This window comes from Fistularia commersonii, chromosome 20, assembly GCF_037954325.1.
Source record: "Fistularia commersonii isolate RoL2024-O1a breed Wild chromosome 20, RoL_Fcom_v1.0, whole genome shotgun sequence".
Classification (NCBI taxonomy): domain Eukaryota; kingdom Metazoa; phylum Chordata; class Actinopteri; order Syngnathiformes; family Fistulariidae; genus Fistularia; species Fistularia commersonii.
This window is the reverse complement of record NC_141303.1, coordinates 7996904-8020449: the sequence shown is the minus strand read 5'-3', so window position 1 is coordinate 8020449 and position 23546 is coordinate 7996904. Positions and strand designations below refer to the sequence as shown.

General features: G+C 40.3%; 1 protein-coding gene across 4 annotated transcripts in view; it reads left to right on the top strand.

Moving 5' to 3' along the window:
* wasf1 (WASP family member 1) overlaps nucleotides 1-22233 on the top strand; it is a 58494-nt gene extending 36261 nt beyond the window's left edge. The window contains exons 6-11 of one of the 4 annotated variants that reach the window (XM_086167167.1): nucleotides 7106-7189; nucleotides 10489-10545; nucleotides 11435-11598; nucleotides 13733-13912; nucleotides 19266-19831; nucleotides 20571-22233. In XM_086167167.1, coding sequence (XP_086023293.1) covers nucleotides 7106-7189; nucleotides 10489-10545; nucleotides 11435-11598; nucleotides 13733-13912; nucleotides 19266-19831; nucleotides 20571-20728 — 1209 coding nt within the window. In that variant the 3' untranslated portion in view covers nucleotides 20729-22233. The remainder of the gene's footprint in view (nucleotides 1-7105; nucleotides 7190-10488; nucleotides 10546-11434; nucleotides 11599-13732; nucleotides 13913-19265; nucleotides 19832-20570) is intronic. The other 3 variants (XM_086167171.1, XM_086167169.1, XM_086167170.1) reach the window with 3 other exon arrangements.
* Nucleotides 22234-23546: the final 1313 nt, after the last annotated feature.

Sequence of the window (23546 nt, the reverse complement as noted above, 5' to 3'; positions counted from 1 at the left end):
AGCCAATGGAAAGGGCATCTAAACATTAGGCATACCATGATACAGATCTTTGTGGCTGCAACTATATAGCAACATATCTATATCTAAAATATTTATTATTATTATTTTTTTTTTATTATATAATTTTGATATTAGTGCAGGGGTAAGTGCTTCCACTCTCCCCCATCTCTACGTTGGTCTCCCCCAGGTTCTCCTGTTTACTCCCACAGTCCAAAAACACGGTGCAGATTAGTCGGAGACACTAAATTGGCTAGACCTCTGAATAGTAGACTCTATGTTTATGTGACCCTGTAATGAACTGGCAACCGGCCCAGGGTGAACCCCACCTCTTGCACAATGACAGCTGGGATAGGTTTCAGCCCAACTGGAACCCTGACTGTAGGATAAGCTGTATAAGTAATTAATGAAACAATTAATGATTTTGATATGTCTCTCAGTCATTTTCATGGATTTGAGTGTTTATGTTATAATCATTTCTTGGTATCTCGTAGTTTAACCAGCAAACGGCTGATCAACCTTTACCTCGGTTGTAAAACAACACACACATAGACAGATACAAGTTGGTTAGACAAAGTCTAGTTTGAAGATCCAAATTGACCATGAAGTACCGTGCAGCTGGAGTATGAAGGACCTGACAGGTCCTGCCACCGTTCAGTCAGTCTGATCCTATTAAATACTGGCTGTCTGCTTGATCCGTGGTATGACTGACAGACCACTTTTCCCTACTATCTATGTCTATTGGAGTTCTTCTACATTCAGTATAATGAAACATAGCATGGTTGTGTAGTTCAAAGTGTCATCATAACTTAGCATTAGCCCATGCTTATGATAAATGGTTCTGTACAGGAGCTGCTGTCATTTTTTTTTTTACCTTGCTTGCAAAAATATTTCCATGGAACAACAAGTCAAACTCCCTATTTTGACTAGATGAGATAGAGAGGAACAGAGAAAAATGGGCAAAAAAAAAATTCTTTTGTAGATGGAGTTGCTAACAACTACTGTTGGCTGTCGGAAGCTGGCCGAGCACGAGAGGATAATCAGGCTTATTTTGGGTCAGATTCAACTGGGTCTGATTCATCACTGTCATTTTACTCATTCAAGGCTGGTCTGAGCTGCTTATCCTACCATATGATCCTTTAGTGGGAGGGCTTTACCAACATTATTGTGACTAAGCAGCCTCATCACTGCCTCTTCAATATCAAATCATGTATATCAAATATGCTTGATATTGTGGTGCTCGGCAAGGAAATATGGAGTCTCGGAGTTGTGAATGAGTCTAACTTTAATCCATTAGCCCCAACAACAACTGGCTAGTGGACTTCCAGGGGTGATTATATACTTAAACCATGCCCCCCAGCCCCTAGTCCTGTGGGATGAGAGGCCACGCCCCTTAGTGTCTACCACCCCCCAAACACCCAGAAGTCCAATGCCGACGTGCATGGGATATGCGAGCGCACATGACAGGCAATCCGCAACCAGATTATACTTCCCTGCCAAATGTCCGTTGTAAACTCTGAAATTGCTGCAAGATGTCGCTCCTGGCAGGCGGACCACAGCTCAGCCACTTTGGACATGGCGAAAGTTAGCAGCTTGTGATTCACGTATGGCATGAATGAGCAGCCTTCCAGAAGAAAACGGAAATGATGCATTGCCAAATGCAAGGCCAACAACTTTTTGTCAAAAATCCTATACTTGTATTTGCTATCCCGGAGTTTGTGGCTAAAGAATGCAAAGGGTTGCCACGCGTTCACCACCCACTGTTCAACCACAGACCCAACGGCAATGTCAGACGCATCTTTCATTAATGCTATTGGAGCCCTGGGTTCCGGATGGGCAAGAAGGACTGCGTCAGCCAGGGCACGCTTAGCCCCGTCAAAAACCTGAACCCATTCCGGTGTCCAGGCAACTGTGTCGCTCCCCCGCCTGCACCTTCGCAGGCAATGAAATTGCGGCATGGGGTGAATTGCAATGACCCAGAAAGTCAATCATCGACACCCCAAATTGACACTTCGCTGGGTTGACTATAAGGCCGTGTTCGTCCAGACAACGGAAAACCTGTGTCAGGCGCTCCAAGTACTTCCCAGCCGACGGGCTGGCCACCAGTACAACGTCAAGATAGAAGAACACAAAAGCAAGGTCACGCTGCACCATGTTCATGAGCCTCTTGAAGGTCTGAGCGGCACCCTTTACACCGAAAAGAATGCGCAGGAAATCAAAGTCCAAATGTGTTGACTACTGCAGTGTTGAGCACATCCTCCACATGCACGGGCACCTGGTGCATACCAGGTCCACCTTGGAAAAAATGGTGGCGCCTGAAACACGCACGGAGAAGTCTTAGATGGGGGGATGGTGTAGTTGTCGTTTGCGGTGACTGTATTCAACCTCCAAAAGTCGCCGCAGGGATGCCATGACCCGTCAGCCTTGGGTACCATGTGGAGCAGGGAGGCCCACGGGCTGTTGGACCGCCACAGTATCCCCAGACGCTCAATGGTGGCAAACTCCTCCTTAGCAGTTGTCAGCTTGGCTGCATATGAAACTGCCCCAACACTAAAACGGGCGGCCCCAGAGTGGGGATGAAGTGTTCTACACCATGTCTAGTTGCCCCAGCGTAAAATGTTGGTGTCGTTAGCAACAGAAAATCCACCAACAAACATTGGTACACATCCCTGATGCTAAGAAGTTAGCATAAGTTCACAGCCCAAGCCCCCTATCACACATGGATAGGTGGCAAACAATATGGCGTTGATTAAACATCGCTAAGCAACATCTACGAGCAGACAATTGGCGCACAGAAAATCCACGCCGCTCATAGGAGCCGTGATGGGGGCAATCACGAAATCCCACCAAAAACAGCGTCCGCCAAAACAAACAAACACTGACTGCGAACCGAAGGTCGCTATAGGGGTCGCCGTTAGTGGTGATCAGTAGTGGGCCGCTGCCTCTGGCCTGAATGTCTGCTCGCATTGGCTCTTCTGTGAGCCGAAGTCTATTAGGAATTTTAGATGACGTCTGTCCACCAATGCTAAATTTGCATCTTCCACCTGAAAACAGCACTCAGAGCTTGTGGGAGTTTTTCACATGTTCGGGTCAAACTACTCATAGTCACAGAGTAACAATTCAGTGCATCTGCTACACTGGCTTCAAGTTTGAACCTGAAAGTGGTGCATTAGTGCCCATGTTCATATTGCATTTTTCAAAGCACTAGTATCTTTGTCTTTGTTTTTTTAGTTGTTACCAAAGTAAACTGGATTAAAGGGGTGGCATGCCTGTGCCTCAAGAGAAAAGCTCTGCAACCAGGGTCCTCTTTTTGAGTGTTCTATTTTGTATCTCTTGGGTATGTATCATTTCGTACTTGCATTAAGACAAATAGACAACCACTGTGTTTTTGGCACAGGGTAAGATGTACAAACATTTACAGGAGGATGAAAACCAACCTCATTATATTTGTAACAATTGAAAATGAGCCAGTCAATAGCCTACTTAGCAGTCTTCAAATGAAATAACCTTTGAAAAATGTGGGTCAGTTGGCCTAATGCATACACAACAAGACAGTAACTCAAAAAAGATATTATATCAAATAACAACAGGATCTTGTTCCCTGATGTATGAAAGTATTTTTAAAATCACTAAAATCAATAATGTTTTTGAGTGTGCTTAACTGAAGAAGGGGGGTTGGATGCCGTCCATTTGAATAAATATACATTTTACTATTTGTTGAATATGGAGATCCACATCATGGGTGTAGGTTTGTTTGTTTGTTTATTTATTTATTTATTTATTTATTTTACCTCACAGCAAAGACAACATATCAAATATTCAGCCCAGCGTGCTGGAAGACCACAACAGACAAACATAACTAGCGGTTTCAATTGGAATAATGCAGAACATGTCTCAAAATCTTAGTTTTGCACAAACAGAACTAAAAGTGAATAGAGAAGTGAATTTGCATTGGCATATTCGGAAAGTATTTGGCCTTGAAGAGAATAAAAAATCAAAGAAATTCATGAGTCAAACTTACTTAAAAAGTAAATAATGTTAACAGTACACATCTCAAGTGAATATAAGCTATATTAAACATGCCGATTTGGTGTGATAAAATGTTTATAGTATTTGTATAATCAGGCAGTGTAGTACACGCATATTAGCAGCCTTTGATAGATGCAGAGCAAAAGAGAGAAAAGAGAGCAAAGAGAGAAAAGAGACACAGAAACCTGCAGTGCCCTAATCTCATTAGCTTATGTGTTAGCCCCAGCCTCAGTGGATTAGTAGTAGACTATATGCTGAGCCAGTAAAAGGAAGACATGCAGAGAGTAGGGAAAGTCCCAGGAATACACTGGAGAGAAAGCCAAAGAGACTGTGAGAAAATTAGAGGGAGAGAAGAAAACAGCTTTTCTGCCTCTCATGTCAGATCAGTGCCTTGAGTCCACACTACATTTACTTTTTGTCTCTAGTATTTTAATCCTCTCTGCCTCTGTCCCTGCTGTGATAGCATACAGAAATATCTGAATGGAATGTAATGACAGGGAAACACCATCCATTTTTTTTTCTTTTAATTTCAAACATACAAAATTAGCCTAATCATTATTACTGCCACTCTAAATGAAAGCAAATTTGCAGTCATTGTTGCAAACTGATGTGGTAGATAATTTATCCGACATTCAGCTTCCATTACACCCGAGTTTGTTTACAGGAGCAGGAAGTGGGAAAAAAACTACCAGACTCTTTTGCATTTTATTGATGTTGTGAATGTCATTCATAAAGTCAACTACCCCTTCCCAGACTTTGCGATACCATCCTTTTTGCCTCATACAACAGTGGGTTAATACAAGAGAACGTTCCTGGTTTGATTCCCAAGCTCCTCATAGCCTGCCAAGTGAAGTTCAGCAAGACACTGAACCCCCTAATTGCTCCCTGGGCGCTGCATTGTCGATGCCTACAGTTCATGGTTCACCCATGATGGGTTAAAATGATGTAACGTCTCAACTATTTATATCCCTTTAAAATTGACAGCAAAATGAAAACAATTGTAAACTAAGAGGGACACATCTGAGTCACTTCTGCTTTATGTCAGAAATACACAATGTTGAGATGCTTTATGCCTCCTTAAAAAATGCATCCAATCGTTTACCCACCCATGACTGTGGTTACCTGTTTGCGGATGACATTGTGATCTGTAGTGAGAGCAGACAACAGGTAGAGGAAAATCTAGAGAGGTGGAGGTATGCTCTGGAAAGGAGAGGAATGAAAGTTAGTCGCAGCAAGACAGAATATATGTGTGTGAATGAGAGGAACTCAGGTGGAACGGTGAGGCTACAGGGAGCGGAGATCAAGAAGCTGGAGGATTTCAGGTACTTAGGGTCAACAGTCCAGTGCAACGGAGGGTGTGGAAAAGAGGTGAAGAGATGGGTCCAAGCAGGTTGGAATGGGTGGAGAAAAGTGTCAGGGGTACTATGTGATAGAAGACTTTCAGCCAGAATAAAAGGAAAGGTGTACAAGACAGTGGTAAGACCAGCAATGATGTATGGACTAGAAACTGTTACAATGACCAAAAGACAGCAGGCAGAACTAGAGGTTGCAGAGATGAAGTTGTTGAGGTTCTCTTTGGGAGTGACCAGATGGATAGGATCAGGAATGAGTCTATCAGAGGGACGGCACATGTTCGATGTTTTGGAGAGAAGGTCAGAGAAGCCAGACTGAGATGGTTCGGTCACGTACAGGGATAGTGAATATATTGGTAGACAGATGCTGGAGTTGGAGCTGCCAGGCAAGAGGTCTCGAGGAAGACCAAAGAGAAGATTTATGGACGTAGTGAGAGAGGATATGAAGGTAGTTGGTGTGAGAGAGGAAGATACAGAGAATAGGGTTAGATGGAGAAAGTTGACTCGCTGTGGCGACCCCTGACGGGAAAAGCCAAAAAAAGAAGAGGAAGACTGTGGTTACCATGGGAACAATTTCAGTCCATTTAGGAGGCAGGAGCCTTCAAGCAGTGTGACACCAAGATGGACCACGACTGGTACTCTGAACGTGGCATGGTTAAAGGCCACCACAGCTGCACACGTGAAAGACTGCTCCACTGTCTGCATGGACATGTTCAGGCTTCTTTCACTGGCCAAAATTCCCCTCTGAGTGTCTCATGAAAGACATTTGATCTGGTGAATGGTATTCACAAAGGTGAACTTATTTACCCTGCTTTCATCAAAACTATTGTGGGAGGACACTTGTACTGAAACTCTTAGGTCAGATTTTTTGGTCAGACATGCTTGAATTTCAAGTAATTGATGTTACATTTCATTTTAAGTGTTTGACTTTGTGTCCTTCAGCCATCGTCATGCTTTATCAGCAGTAGACCAATACAGAGCAACCTTTGTAGTGAACTGTGACCACTGGGGTGTCTAAATGATCAGCTTTGTCCGGTCCAATTTAATTCACTTTCTCTAACTTTCTTTGCAAATGGGTGCCACCATTTTAGTGTTGTCTATAGATGTTCTTAGTCATCCAGGTCATGGTAAATTCTTTGATTAGTTAATTTCTTCCCATGAGGACATTTCACCTCTCATCCAAGAGGCCGCTTCTCTGGAGAAGGCTCTCAATCAAGTCCAGTTGCTACAAGAAGATTTTGGCGAGAACTATTTGAGGGTTAGCTTAGAAAAAACTGCAGTCATTACTGAGGACAAGACAGTGGACTGAGAATCCAAGATTTTACTTAAGTGTCATGCATTTGTTGACTTTCAAGATATATTCATGTACCAGATGAATTATATCCAGCAAATAGTTTTCAATTGCATTGGACAACTTAGTTCAGTATGTGAACTGTCAACTGATTTCAGCTTTAAGTAAAGAGTACCAACTCTGCCCATCTATCACTAACTACTTTTGCAATAGATATTTTTATTATTCATGAAAATAGACTTCAAACTGCAAAGAAGTTGATTCTTTTTGACGATTGTGTGGATTGTTTCTCTGGTAAAGAGTCTACTTTTAGCACTGTACTATTGCGCGCCCTGGCAGAAAAACAACATTTTGATCTTTCCGCTGTCTTCCTTCCTGCCAACCTTCACTTTACAGTCTCTCTTCGTAATCCTGCTCTCACTCTAACTCTGTGCAGCTGGAAATACCTTATCTTGTGGGTCCCAAAGGCCCTATAAGAGTCCTCTCAGAAACCCCTCCTCCCCTCCTCACTCCCCTAGAGGTAAGCTCTTCCTCCCTCTCCCCATGCCAGAGCATCTGTTCCCCATGCAGTAGCCTGCAGCCCTCTCTTTCCCCCTTCTCACTCTCTCCCTGGTTTGCTTTGAGTGAGTGAGCTCCTCACCCTGTTACTAACAATACCTCCAGTATTTACCAATCCTAACTGCATCTGCTGTCCTATCTATTGAAAGCATATCAGAAACAAAATGGTTAGCCATGTTCAGATGTCTCCATAAACATCTAATGTATATGAGGTTGGGTCTAAAGTTAGTTACTAGTTGTAACACATACATTTTGTTTTCCCAAGGCTGCATTTGGTGATCATGCATTATCAGTCGCCCTTCACTGTGTCTTTCCTCCTTGGGGGGAACTGCATTAAGATTTTATGTTGTACTATTATTATTTTAGATGTGGTCTGGTGACAACATTGAGGAGGAAGAGGAGAAGACTGAGGCAAGGGTTTGCTGCCTCTGATTGATTGTTAATGGGGGTTTATGTGTTGCATCGTGAAGAGATATTTGGATAAATTGGACAGAATGTGTATCCATATTCTAACTGATGACTCCTTTAAGTTAACATTGCAGTGGAGCAGCAGTTTTCATCTGTCATGTGTGTGACTTTCAACATTGCTTGGTGTGTAACAATAACCATTGAGTTTCTTTCACACAGCTTTGAAATTATTCTAACAAAATACTGGTAACAGAGCACAATAGGTTGCCAATATATGCTTAGATTATATTTCATTGAAGGTCTTTGCCTCTTTTGATGTCCAACTTTCCTGTTTGCTTCACTGGTTGCCAAGCTCATCAACTGAAAGGTTTTACGTTAGCACAGAGTCTTAGAATCCAGCTAACATGAAAACACTACATTTTATACACTGTATCATTTACAGGTATGCAGCTTAATTTTGCAATTATTTATTTATTTTTTTTGTGTGTGTCACAAAACAGTGATTTTAGATAAATAATAAGGGCACCAAAAATCCAAGAGATGTGTAAATTGTGGAAAAGGTGTGTGTTATTGTCAGGCAGGTCCCTAGCCATGTGCTGTACCAGGCCTCCCTTTGAGGGCTATTTACACGGTTGTTCTGCTGAGTCTGGCACATTGAACACGTCCACAAAAATGCATGCACACGAAAGTACACACTGAGCATGCATACATGTGCAGGGACAGACACATGAAATTGCATTCCTGTAAGTGCCATAAATCTGAAGATACACACGAGCACACAGAGTCAAACATTCCTTACACAGCGACACTTTCCCTGTCAGTGGCAGCCCATTCAGATGAAGGATGACGACCCAGGTGAAGTACATGGCAATCTGACATCAGCAACACACATGCATCTTCTTATTTCCCTCGCATACAACTACCAGCGCCCCTTCACTGTTATTTAAGGATACTTGTCACATTCACATTGATGCATTAAAATCTTGAGTAATGCTGCAGTGGAGAGATTGTTTTCTAATAGTACAATGAGTTTAACTTAACAAATCACTGATCCTGCTGTTTATTTCATGATGTGGTATTAGTCTACCCAACATTCTAATTTAATAGGTATTTGGTGAAACTAATGGCATGCAATTCAGCCATTTATCAAAATACCATGAGTGCAAGTTCTCAGGATTGTGAACATTAGAATTTCTCTAAATATTGCAACAATGTCTACAAATCTGTCAGGAAGTCCAAAGATAGTCAGAATGAAACTTCAGCTTTTAAAGAGCCAATTCTTTTTCTACTGCATCTACTGCATTTTTCTCTCTGATGCAGCTTCTCCAGTCTGCCAGAGTGCTGTCAGGTTTTCTTGCTTTCTTGTTGTGTTTGTGAGAATAATATTCAGTTTGTTAATCAAGATGTTGTGTAGCAGAAGACAGTGTGTGGTTGTGAAGGTTTGTGTGAAGGGCTGTGATGAATCAATAAATCCATAACTGTAATCAATGGATTACAATAGGGATTTATTTTAATGCTTGCTGTCAGCACCTTAGCTGCACCAATGGACATCATTGTCATTTCGCAGAAGCTCTGGAAATAACCCACATGTTTGCATGCAATCACACAGTTATTAGATAAACAAGGCAGGACACAAGAGAAGATCACTGTGACCAAAAATGAATGAATTATTGGTTTTGGTAGAGAGTTTCTGACTGTTTTAGACATTTTGTCTTTACTTTGCCTCGACCCATATCTGGAAGTATAACTCATATTGGACAGGTATACACACATACGGTACAGTTTCCACAGTATTTTCCCAAGGTTTTTTAAATTCCTTACAAGCTAGCCAACGCATATGGGCCGTCAGTGTTTGGATTTTATTTCAGCTTTTATGTGCATAAAACACACACACAGCCATTGCTATTACCTTATCTGCCCACTGTGATGACCTTCATGAAAATGACAATTAATAAAACCACTCACATTAGAGAGCTTCTTACTTTCATGCATCTATTTGCAGTACTACTGCTGAAAATATTAAGTGGTCAATATTTATCTACAGGTGAAAAGAGGCCCTTGCATACATTTTAAAATATACTTGTCAGTGTTCATTACCCCAAAATATGTATGTTTAATTTAATTGTTTGTCTCGGTTATTGTTTTGACGATGAATAGTTATTAAGGTTGACTAAAATATCAATTGTTTTCATGCATACCAGTATGTAGGTCAAGTTTTAAATAGCCTGCTTTCATTTTAAGTGTCTGTTTTGTTCTTGTACTGAAATTTCAGATTATTTTGAGTTGACATGTGCATGTGTGCTTTTGTGTGTTTGTGTGTTTTGCATGTCCTTCATCAGTGGTGGCTGTCATAGCTCCCAAAGTTGTTCCTTACATATGGAGATGCACCTTTGTAGTTTGTGCTTCATTCCAGTGAGATCTCTCTTTTTCGCCCTCAGTCTTTCTATTTCTGGGCTTAAGCTTGCCTTTATTATACCTCCGAGTGTTCGTGTACATGAGTGCGCGTATGTGTGAGTGTTTGGTGGTTGGGGGTGGGGCTGGAGTCCATGTGATGCTTTGCCTGACCTGCATTGTAATGTCCCAGGCACACGCATGTTGCCATTTTGTATTTAACAGCACTTTTCTTTTCCCTCTTTCCCCTTTGTCCAACTCACTGTTACACCCAACCCTGTTTTTGTCCACTGTGTATGGTTGTGTGTGCGTGTCATCCATGTAAGGGTGCGTGTGTGTGAGCGCATGTGTGTGTTTGCGCACACTAAAGTGTTGTCAGTCAGTCCTGTGCCATGTTAAATTTTTTGACCCCCTCCCTTACCCCTGGTGCTTCTCTTGTGGTTTTTGTTTTTGTTCTTGTAGTTGCAGGATCCCCGCATGTATGATCAGGTCTATAGGTACTTAGACCTTCCAGGGCAGGTATGTGAAAATACAGCAATTACTGTATTTGATTTCTGCTACAGCAGCTGGCTGCTCAATGTCTTTGCCACCCTGTGTGATGAAAGTCAATTATGCTGAAGTCTGGGCGATGGGGAATGCTGTTTGACAAATGACACAAGCAAATGATTATATGTATATGATATGTAAATACCATTTCAAATTGCAGTGTCACTGGGTTGTTAACTTTCTTAAGTTGATTTGTCAGTACATTTTTTTATTTGGAAACTTAAATTGATTTGGTTCATGACAGTTATTGAGCATCCCCTGGTCCCACCCCTATCTTTTAATACTTTTGTTTTACATATGTGTGTGTGTGTGTGTGTGTGTGTGTGTGTGTGTGTGTGTGTGTGTGTGTATATATATATATACATATATTTGCCTCCTCACCAATTAAAAACAGGAGATGGTCTATGGATAGATCTAAGTTTGCCTTGAAATTAAATTGCATTTATTGTAATATTCTCAATATTGAATTTCAAAACAAAATTGATTTTACTGGAAGAAGACTTTATAATAGTAAGTGGCCCTCATTGTCACAGTATGTGATAATTTAATGGGTCGTCAAAGGGTCTTCTGCGGTTGTAGTTATATAATGCTTATTTTACTACTTATTATTCTTACTTCAGTCCCAGTTCCCTGAGTGTGTTGTCTGATAAAATACATGAAATGAAATCTAATCTGTGGTTTTCTCTCTTCTCTCCCTTTCATTGTCACAAACATCCTCAAACCATCTCTGCTAATTTTGATCTTTTGTTTGGGCCTTGATGTTTCGCCCATATCTCCCGCTTCATTTCTATTCATTTCAACCTATTCCCTCTCATCATCATTACCATCGTTTCATTCTGTCTTATGACCACCAAACCAAAAGCTGAAGGCAATAGACCGTCCACAGGAGCCTGAGAAGATACCTCGAGCACCGCACGACCGCAAAAAAGAGTGGCAGAAACTGGCACTGGGTGCCGAGCTCGCCCAGGACATACCTGAGGAACAGCACAGAGAGGCCAACAGCACTGCTGGTTACCCAGACAACAGGTGTGTGATGTTAGCCCGCCTAGCATTATGGTTGATTTGCATTTTAAACAGTTAATCATTGTTAACTGTTTGTCGTATGAGGCAGACCACATTATGACTATTTGGGTATATAACTTGCTCATCAAAAATGAAAATGAGCCTCAAAATAATTGGATGAACACTTGGTCTTCTATGGGATATAATTACTCAAGCCTCAAAATCTCATACCCACACACCCTAGTGAGAATGAGTTCTTACAATGTACACTTTGCTGACAGAGAGGAAATACAGAAATGAGTATGCCTCTCACACTTATGATTGAAATAATTGTGCATCAGATCTCGAGTGTTATTCATTAATACCCCTACCGGGCAATGAGATCTAATTAAGATATTTTAATGCAAATCCATGGTTATTGTTGATCAGTCAACACATTATAGAAAGTATTTTCTTTTGGCTGGAGAATATGAATTGAAAAAAATAAATCTTCCACTAAATTCACAAAGTTGTGAATCCATTCTCCTTGATGCTGAGCTTTGGTGGATAAAATGGGCATGCTTGAGGGAAGCAGCAGGACTATGAGACATCACCGAAAGAATCCCTATGTAAATACAATTTTGAATGGATAAACGTATGATTAACTTAAAGTCGTGCATACAGGATTAAGGTACTGATGAAGGCTACTCTACATGCATCACTTAGACATAATAGAGGCAAGACTGGGACATTTTCGTTGGAAGCATTTTGAGTCTGTACTTTGAAAAAGTGTGAAACCAATTTTACCTGTTTGTCAAGCACTCCGCAATTTTTGGATAAGGGGGTGCAGAAAATGTGATGACTATCCAGAAATGGCCCATTCTAATTTCTATCACTGCTCAATTTACAGAAAATCAATAAATCAACATAGCCTAGAAAATATTGGAAGGCTGGACAGAAACAGAATGGTTATTAATGATCATATCCACAGTGAAATTCTGTCTATACTAACATTTATTGATGACAAGTCAGATTTTCTGTCTCATTAATTGCAGAGTACAGAAGTTAATCATCTTTTTCAATCACCCAGTCAAACTCAGCGGGCACATGTCAAGTTGAGCAATTTTGGAACTTCAATAAAAAATAATTTGCTGTAAAATGCCTAGATGAACAGATTATTAGGGATTTGAGATTTGGATGATTGAGCTATGTGATTCCGTTTTATTTTATCTTTATTTTTTTATATACATTGACATGTCAGAGCAGAGAATTTACTCTTCACCATAAGGCAGGTGGACATGTTTAAAATCATCTGTTATTACCAGACATCCTCTATATAATTTCCCTGAACAAATACACCCCAACTAATTGTTTATTCATTTTGAGTTTGTTATAAATACAAGTGGTTTCCTGTGCTCTAATGGCTTTTCTGATGATTTGAAGAATTAGGAATTTGAGGGAACTAGAAGTGGAGTTCTGCTATGTGTAACTACTTTGGGCCAGTATTCCCATTTTTCCTTCCATGGTTAAGGGGATAATAATTTCTCTTAGGTCCTCAAATGAAATTATCTTGTAAGGAATGCAAGGGGAAGATCAATCATTGAAAAGTGACATGGGAAGTTCAAATACAGTGTCTCATTGAGAGGGGCAAAACAGCTGTTTGATAATGTCTGAAAATTTGGACTATGTGATACTTCTAAATTAAAAGGTAATCCGCCATCTTGTGTTTAAGGAATTGCCCTTAGTTATTCGCTACCTTTCTTCCAAAATAATGCAGTAGAAACAAGAACATGATAAGGATTGGAAGAACAGATCACCGTACCCCCTGCCTCAAAATGTGCAATTTCTATTTTTTTTCTTTTGATTACCGGTACCTTGATTACCTGCTCGACTTACTACTTGTTTAAATATAATGCAATGTATAACTATAACAGGTATTAGTATGTGCCTCATGTTAATGTAAAAAGAATATTTTCCAGATACCGTGATATTCTTTCATCTTCATTTAGTTAAGCTCAAGGGGGTCTGTTTCTTTTCTAATGATTTATCATTGGGCATAAAAAAATTAAGTGAAATGGCCATAGACATAGAACAAAACAAATATCTTTATAGGTACTTCAGTGGGGGAACCGGTCATGAAATGGGCCAGTGGGAAATAAGTATTCATTTCTGTGCTCAGGGCTCCTTTATACATGGAACATTTGGATGGGCCCTTCTCGCTGGCAGCCCTGCCATACAGTCAGATGAATGAGTTGCTGAGCCGAAGTGGGGACCGAATGTATTCGAGGCCCCATGAACCCCCACCACCTCCTCCTCCCATGCACACACTCGGAGAGATCAAGCCACCCTCAGTGATCAGGTGGGATTCCACTAAACAGCACACCTTTGTGGTTTTCAAAAGCGGAACTTGTAGTGAGACTCTGCGCGCTGTCACTTTCATATCCACAGTGAAGCCATACAGTGGCCATAAGTGTAACTGAAATCTAAAAAAGATTTTTTTTTTATTTCAATTGCCCCTCCCAAAACCCAAACATAATTTAATCATAACAAACATTCACAACAGAAAAAGTCACAATCTTATCTTCCTACTGTAAGTGTCTATGAGACGCTATAGGAGAAATAGAGGCAGAGAGGCGTGGTACATCCAGGACTGATGGCCAGTCAATCGCCACAGATACAGACATTCACTCATTCTTCCCAATTTTTTCCAATTAATCTGCCACGTTTTTGGACTGCGGTAGGAAACCTCCGGAGACAACATGCACGCAGACAACATGCAAACTCTGCACAGATAGTGTGATTCCTGGTCGTAATTGAAGCGCTAACCACTGCGCCAACGTGCTGCCCGGCAGGATTTAATATAATGAAGAAAAGAGGTGTAAAAGACGGCAATATTTAATAAGCATCTAATAAATACTCTCATTTCTAAATAGTTCTTCAGGGTTCTCCAGTTATTTGACTGGTTTGTTCAATTCAATTTATTTAAAAATGCTTTTCAATTAAAGTACAATTCAAATAGAAGAAACAGTGTTCAAATTTTTATAATATGTGAGTAAAAATTGTGTAGTATGTCAAGTGTGGTATAGAAATTTTATTTAAGAAAATCAAATTAACTGTTGAATCACTGGTGATTTAGTCCTACATGGAAAATTTTGATTAAAAAAACAGAGGGGGATAGAATTCAGCCTAAAATCAAACAGCCATTCTCTGAGAACTTGCTTTTTCTAATCACCCTTATCCACATGATTTATTTATGTTTACACATATGCTTTTGTTATAATGCATGCAATTTAGTTGAGTTGTACATTAATTGCTGTTTCGCTTACTTCAGGCTTGCTGTCACTTTAGTTAATGTGTTGTTACTGTAATTGTCACGTTCTCTCCACCGTGGGTGCTCAGTAGCTGCAGCTATGATTACTGGTTTTGCGTAAAAAAATCCCTGATGTGGTGTTGTTGGTGTGTTTGTGTGGTTTTAATAATTATGATTTTGCTGGAGGATAAAATGTCCCTGAACTAATTGCCCTCAATAACATTTTTTGCAGTTCAAGGTCATTTTTTTCCCCCACTGACATTTTAATAATGCAATAGCATGAAAATACGAGGAACTATATACTTTTAAGACTTCAGAATATTCAGGCATAACAATCTCAGAATGTCATTAAAATATGCATTTTTGACAAGTGTAATTAAACTTAAAGGCTTGTCTAGGTCTATGAGCAGAATAGATTTGAGTTGTCGGCAGTTAACGCCTCATCAAACTCACGCTTGGGATGATAGCTGAGACTCATCTCAAATATGTCGCTGTGGAGTCAGGAAACATGAATATACTATATATTGCAGATAATATAAATTGCCACTTGCTCTTGTTCTACCCCATGTGCTCAAGTTTGATGGATGAACCTTTTTAATTTGCACTGTCAAAGTATTATTTTCATGTCGCAAGTTATGCCATCTCTAAATATTTGTTAGTCTCACAGTGTCATCCTGAGAGTCCTACAGACTTCTCTGTCTCCAGGGTTTTTTTCAGCTCAAAAAAAGTAGACAAGTTGGGGGGGTTTCAGATGAAGTTTTAAGATCATTGCACTGCCAAATTTCATGGCCTCTGTTCTAAACAAAGAAGAATTATTGACTCATTCATGTTAATGGGCCCCAACCCTGATCCTTATCACTTTGTTTTATTTGTTAAAATCCTTTTTATATTTTCTATGAGACATGTCGTCACTTTTTGGCAGTTTGGCAGTCTATGGTCTAAAGAAAACCTGATTTTCATTCTCAGTTTGTTTTATTTCCTGGCATGACTGTGCTTTGGGACCATGTAGCACTTCCTCCTTCACACCTGGCTAACTAGAGCAGCAGCAAAGACACCAATAGCAACAGTAACAGTTGTGACCACGGAAGAAGTCAGACACTGCATGCAGAAGAGGAGGTGGTTCAGGAAACAGCATGCAAGGATTGGTTAGTTTTAAAAAAAGAAAACAATAAAAAAGTTTTGCATTGTTTTTAGTATAGAAAGACTAAAAGAAATTAATTAGAGTTTTTGATAAACTGAAAAAAACAAGCAGTACAACCATCACACACCTAGACAAGCACCTAACCTACAATGAAATTGTAACGTATGATACGGCATGAAAACAGGTGACTTAACACAATAACATCAGCCAACGCTTCTTCATGCCATCAAACATTTTTTTCTTTACTGACAGAATCCAACCATTCGAAATCCTTTAGTCTGATTTTTAAGAGGATGAGGATTTTTCCACTCTGATGGAGATTAGTAGGAAAACAGAAGCAGTGGTGGATGGACAGATAGGAGGTTCGATGAAAAGCAAAGGCGGTAAGGAAAAAAGGGAGAATCAATAAAATGTTAAGGCCACTGAGCATATAAGGGCTTGTTTTTCTGCTGCATACTTTTGCCGCATATGTCACTGTTTGAAGGGATGGAGAGATCAAAGGGAATGATTAAGGCTGGCGCTGCAGAGAAATATTGCATTGATTTTCTCCACATCCCTGCAGTTATTTTCTCTCTACTTAAGCTCTTTTTTTATTCTTCATCTGTTCCGTCTAATTAACATTTACTTTTGAATTCCTTTCTTTTGTTGGTGGTTTATTACTGCACTGACATTGACTCCATAAAGCTATTTCAACCACCATGTGGTAAAAATGTTACTATTTCATGTTTTCACATTTGCAGGAACGTTTAATGATTGACTCAAAAGCAGGGCAGTCCATTTCCACATTAAAGCATCAAATGCTACATTTAGTTATCACCCAGTCAGGTGTGTGTTGAGTTGTCTGTGGTAATGATGTGTGATGGCTCAGGCTGTCAAGTTCACGAAACATCTGTCGCCCCCTTCAGACAGGAGGAATTCAGCAAAGTATAAAAGTAAAGATCATGTCGAAATCACCAATGCACATTGTACCAACTTCCAGAAAGTGAATGAATGGTTTGACTTCTACAAACTGAAGAAGCTATGTGTGTGTGTGTGTGAGTGTGTGTCCTTTTCCACTCCAGTGGTCACCACAGAAAATCGACCTCCTCCATTTAACCCTATTCTCTGCATCCTCTTTTCTCAAACCAACTAACGCCCTCTCACTACGTCAATAAATCTTTGGTCCTTCTCTAGACCCCCTCCCTGGCATCTCCTGCCGACCCCAGCATCCTCTACCAATATATTCACTATCCCTTCTCTGTGCATGACCGAACCATCTCAGTCTGGCTTCCCTGACTATATCTCCAAAATATCTAATGTGCTGTCCCTCAGATATACCTTCCTTCCTTATCACTCCCAAAGAGAACCTCAACATCTTCATCTCGGCTGCCGCCAGCTCCACTTCCTGCCTTTTCTTCAATGTCAATCTCTCCAAACCGTACAACATCGCTTGTCTCACAACTGTCTTGTACACCTTTCCTTTCATTCTGAGTGATTCTTCTATCGCATAGTACCCCTGGCACTTTTCTCCATTGTTCCAGCCTTTTTAAACCTGATTCTTTACCTCTTTTCCACACTCTCCATTGCTCTGGATAGTTGACCCTAATTACTTGAAATCCTCCACAATTTCAAAAAAGAAATGCACGTTTTTTTGACGAATGACTTGATTTACTGGTACATGAACTTAAACTTCAATTTCTTTTTGTTTTTGTCCTCGGCCTGCTACACAGACCAATAGACAAGTGCAGTAAACAGATTTGTGTCCCTTCAATTTGGCCTGTGTTACTTGCCCTACATCCTTAAACATCTGCTGGATTTTGTTTGACATTGTCTTTCCTGAAATTAATTTGTAATTCTCATCAGTTGAATCAATCTGCTGCATGTCTTGTAACCTCTTATGTTCTACCATGTTAAAAGAAAGTGGTCTACAGTCCACCTTGATCCATCTTGCCAGTGAATTAGTCAATTAATCAGACTCGGACTGAGACATTTTGGTCCTCAATTTAAGCCCCGACAAGTGGCTAAGTGTTGACTGTGCTTGCTCATATTGGATTTGCTGTTATCTTCCTCAGTAAAGTTAAAATTGCAGAATTTCGTGCAATTTCAAAGTTAACATTGCCGACCTGCAAGCTCATATAAAGTTAAAATTACTGACCTGTATCGTGGCTTCAACATGTTTGGGTTTGGCGTTGAGGTGGTAGGGAAGGTGGAGGTGCTCTTGTGATCCACACACTCCTTCCTGTGCAAAAGTGTGCAAAAAACAGCATTTTTTAAACTAAAAACTAAAGTTTCTTATATTTGAATTTCCCTTCAACCATCTTATCCATCATGCTTACACACTGTGGGGTGTTGTGATCTGTCTCCCTGGAACTCATGAATCAAGAAATGTTCCGCCGTGCAAATTAATGTTTAATTAAAATGCATTATATTCTTAATACTTTTTTTTTTTAAATGAACATATTAAAGTCCCAGTCATCCTATTTATTTTATTTTTTTGCCCTCTCATTTCACTCTTATTCTTGTCTAACCTTCATCAGCAGTTCTATTTGCAAGTCCACCATCTTATTTGACAGAATTTCACAAGTACTAGTGTGTTTGGACAGAGAAACATAGAATTCTAATATAGAATTCCAAAAGTATATTTTTCATCTTTTTATATTCTAAATATTGCTACATTATTTTGCTGCCAACGTCCAGGCGATGATAAGATAAGACTTAATTTATCCCTATAGGGGGGTCATTAGTTATAGCAGTGCAACAATAACAACATCAATAAATACAAATATTAATATAAAGAGAAGTGACAATTAAAAGGACAAAGACAATAACAAGGATAGGAACAGATAACAGAACGAGGATAAAAATAAATAGGATGAGAATGAAATGATCATTGTTTATAAAAAATGTCTTTTTAGAATTCCTTTTTTTTAACCTCAGGAGTAAAATAAAAATCAGTTACTCAGGCATTTCTATCAGGTTATCTATATATCAAGTTGAAATTGCCATGATATCTTCTAGAAATGATGTGAAAATCAACAAAGTGCCTTAACGTCCTAAATAGGGTATCCTGATAGTCTTGAATAATCTTTTTTCCCCGCATTCCCGTACTTTTTGCTGTGCCGTCCATTTTTTGTCCTAACTTTTTTGTGAACACAAGTGCAATTGATGCATCATCAAAAAGATTTGAGAAGCAGTCGGTACTTTCACAGTAACAATACATAAAGACAAGTCTGCTGGAAGCTGAAACATAACACTCTTTTCTTGCACTTCCTTCCTTTGTAGTTCCAGTTCGGGATTTTCAGACAGTCGACCTCAGTCTCCAGCCCGGACAGGTCTCAACTCCAGCACCCACCCTCCGCCGCCTCCACCTCTACCACCTCCACCTCCACCTTTACCATCATCTGGCCTGCGTGGCACACCACCTCCTCCAATTCCTCCTCTTCCAATCCAGCAGCAGCCTCCAGCAATCCCACCTCCCCCCGCGCCTCTCCAGATCGCCCCTGGGGTGCTCCACCCTGCTCCCCCACCTGTGGCACCCCCCCTGCACTCCTCCTCCCCAGCCCGTCTCCAGCAGGTCCTGGACAAAGGACCTCCCGCCCACCCAGATGGCACAATCCTGCCTCCTCCCCCACCACCTCCTCCCCTGCCTCTCCCTGGAGTGCGGAGCTCCTCACCATGTCAGTCGGGTCCGCCACCAGTGCCAGCTTTCCCCTCTGTGGCCTCTGGAGCAATGGCCTCCCCGCCGCCCCACTCCGCCGTCCATGATGTAGGGACCAGGAGGCACCATCCTTCCAACCTGCCACCTATCAGCGATGCCCGCAGCGTCCTGCTTGAGGCCATCCGAAAAGGTGGGTCACGTTGTACTAAAAAACTCTTTAGGTTTAGGGCTGCAAGTCAAGAAGAAAAAAACATATGTAAGTCAAACGGGACTGTAAGTCGCATTGTGGGGGGATTTATTTGAAAAAATCAGAGACCAAGAACAGACATTTTACCTTGAAAGGCAAGTTACGGTGTAAGGTCCGAGCAGGCGTGCCCAACGATGATGATTTGCTAGTTAGACCTTATCTTTGTTAGAATAATTATAACAATTATTAAGCAACAATTAAGCAACAGCGGCTCCATTTAGTGTTTTCCGTCTCAGTGCTCTGTCTTCTCCCAAAACACATTCACAGCCAGTAGGAAATCACAGAACTTGTTCAAGCACCCATTTGTGAACTTGTTCCTCGAGCTGTCGCCATCTAGCTTTTAGCCCGTGATTTGCTTTTTTAGTTTTCTTCATTGCTGTTAAGAGTATTCTCTGCTTTTCACCAGTCCCTCACTAGTTTCTCGCTCACCTCAAACTGTCTTTCTGCTGCTCGATTATTGTTTTCAGCTGCATATTTCACTACTTGCAGCTTGTAATCTGCAGGTAAGATTTTCCTTTTGGGGGCTTTTGTGTTCAGTCTTTCTCAGTTGTGTTTAAAGTTGCACCTGAGTATAAGTCCCAAGGCTATACTGGAAAAACCTATACTGAAAGAAAAGTGCGACTTATAGTCCAAAGAAAACAGTATAACCAATTTCATTATTTCCTCGGCCTCCCCCCAACAGGCATACAGCTACGGAAAGTGGAGGAGCAACGTGAGCAAGAGGCTAAGCACGAGCGTGTTGGAAACGATGTGGCCACTATCCTGTCCCGCCGCATCGCAGTGGAATACTCTGACTCAGAGGATGAGTCCGAGTTCGATGAAGGAGACTGGATGGAGTAATGATTTTGGCGGAAGAAACAAAAGCAAAAAAGGCCTTTCTTCTTCAGAAAGACGTTACTGTGGCTGAAAATTCCTCTGTCAAACCTTTTTTTTTTAATCTCATTACATCTGTTTCGCTGTGGTTTGTTTTTCAAGGAGAAACCCCATGACAACCTTGTTTTCTCTTTAGTGTTCCAGAAGAAACTTTAGCTTTCGTTCTTCTCTACAATAGCACACACACACCTTTTTTCTGCTGGATTTCTTGTGATGAAATCCCCCTTGTTTACTATTGTTATACGTGAAAATTACTTTTTTCAATGACCCACATGTGTTTGTTCATTATCTGTATGTCGACGTTTAAAAGAAAAATATTACTAGAAAAGAAATAAATGAAGGCATGTTTTGTCTATTCTTAGTTCTTTGGCACAGTATTGCCACCTGTTGGCTGAACATAGTATTACATGAATGCTGTTTTCTTTAGTCATATTTTACTCCGCTGACATATTTTAGTTTAACAGGCCAGTAGGAGCCAGTACTGGCCACTTAATGAAAACCAGCTCATTTTTATATCCAGCTGGGCTATCTTGAGTTATCAAAACTGAACTTTACCACTCAGAACAAGCAAAAGATTGTGTCGGTATGTCGTGTCATGATTGTTGATGGTTGCGGTGAAAATGAAGACGTTGCACACAGCTGCATCAGTCAAGTGTGTGCACATCCATCCAGTTCCATGTAACCTTTACCCCAGGGAAATGTTTGCCAAGAGACTGAGCTTCTCTACCTGTCCAGGTTCTGAGGCTTTCTTGGGAGCCGAGAGCGCTCATCTTGACATTAGATGTCAAAGATTACAAAAAAAAAACTGAGCCATAGCTTGTTTTCAGTTCCCGACCTTGTCTTTTTTGCCACAAACATGGGCACTCTAAGCTGTAGAAGTATGTCAGATTTTCTGCCTCTCTCATTGTCCCTGATATTCGTAACACCACGGAATACTTTGAATTTCGGGAAGGTACCTTTGTAATGAGCGTCTGCGCAACAGCAGGTATAAACAACTCAGCACCAACGAAGGCAGCTTTTTCCACAGTTACTTTGTACCTGCCTGCTAACGAGAAGTCTATCCTCGTTCAGTTCTTCATTGGTAACCGTGGTTTGAAAGAACCCACTTTGTGTGATACTGCATATCGAGGCGTTAAAAAAGGAGGATGCATTCTGCCTTTTCTGGCTCATTGTGTGCCATCTCTTCCGTTCGTCAGTTCTTTCTTCTACCTGCCTTATTGTTCGTATAAATGTGTCGTTCAGTTGATGAATGTATTGTGCTGTTACTACTTACTTGCCTGCGCTTGTATGGATTTGCTGTTTCTATGTTTTGGGGATGGGAAATGAGGACGGAATCCCGGTTTAAAAAAAATAAAGAATAGATCAATAACATGTAACTTATGTAACTGTTACAGTTTGCTTGAATTAATAAAAATCTAATGTTTCAGCTCCACGTCATGTCAATCTTCTTCAGATGCTGTTCAGCTAATACAGACTAACATTCTCCTTGCTTATTGAGGTTGTTGCTTGGCTTGATTGTCGCTGACCAAGACTTATGTGAACATTTTGAGTCTTTCCCTTATTTATATTTTCTTTTTTTTTTTATTTGTGTCATTTAAAAGTTCTGTAATCGGCATTTCTGGGTACAGCACCCTGGGGGGACTCAGCTCTATGTACCACTCTAATGTTGATGTTCTGCATAGTTCCATATTTTCTTCTCACTCAGACCCTTTTTCAGATATATTCACTTTAAATAATTAGTATTTTCATTTTTCTTGCCTACATATTTGGGTTTATATTATATTTTAATATTATTTATTTTACTATTTTAACATTTTTTACATTATATTTATATTATAATAGAGTCTTAGCAGATTTTCATGATAATCCAATACTTTTAATATATAATTTAGTGATACTTCCAGATAGTGTCAGATTGCTGTCAAACTTTTACCCATTCCCACTTCACTTGTCTCAGCATCTGTTAACTCACTGTCTCTTCCTCTTCACCTCACTGCTTTCAACTCTAAACTCTGGATTCTTCATGTTTATTATCTTGCCACTCTCTTTATAATAATATTTTTTCTCCTACTCTTTAATCCTCTAAGACTATATTTCCAGATCTCTTTGGGCCTTTCAGCCTTCCCTTCCATGCTGCCCATGACATGTGTGCCTCAAAAGCACATCGGCTTTGGGGCTGCATGGATTAGAAGTTGAATATGTCATGCTGATTTCCCAGTTTGCAGAACACTGGTAGGTGGGAGCTTATTAAAACAGTGTGTGTGTGTGTGTGTGTGTGTGTGTGTGTCTAAAGGGAGCTGATGAAAAAGATTTAATTACTAGATACAGTGTGTTATTCTCTACATGCTGGCAAGATGTCTAAATCTTTTACCTGGAAAAAATGTGTGAATTGTTTTCTTCAAAACACTGGAACCTGAGAAAAACCTGTAATAGAAATTGGAAAATGCAGCTCTATAGAATCATGCTGATGTTTTTGCACATCAGTTTTACAGCCTCTCACCTGATACTTTCCCTGCCAAACAATTTCATGTAAATTACAAGCTAAAAATAAAAGTGTGCTGCTCTACTGCAGATAGCTAGAGCTGTAAGTGCTATGTTAAATATTTTCTGATGACTAAGATATGACTTTCTCAAACTAGAATGTGACTGCAGGTTGATAATCACAGACAAAGGACAGGAACAGATCAACATGTTTGTCCGGCAGAGCATGTTAAGGCAATTATGAATAAAAAATTGCCAAAAATGAGGCAATGCTTGAGAAGCATGAATGTATTGACATCAGGAA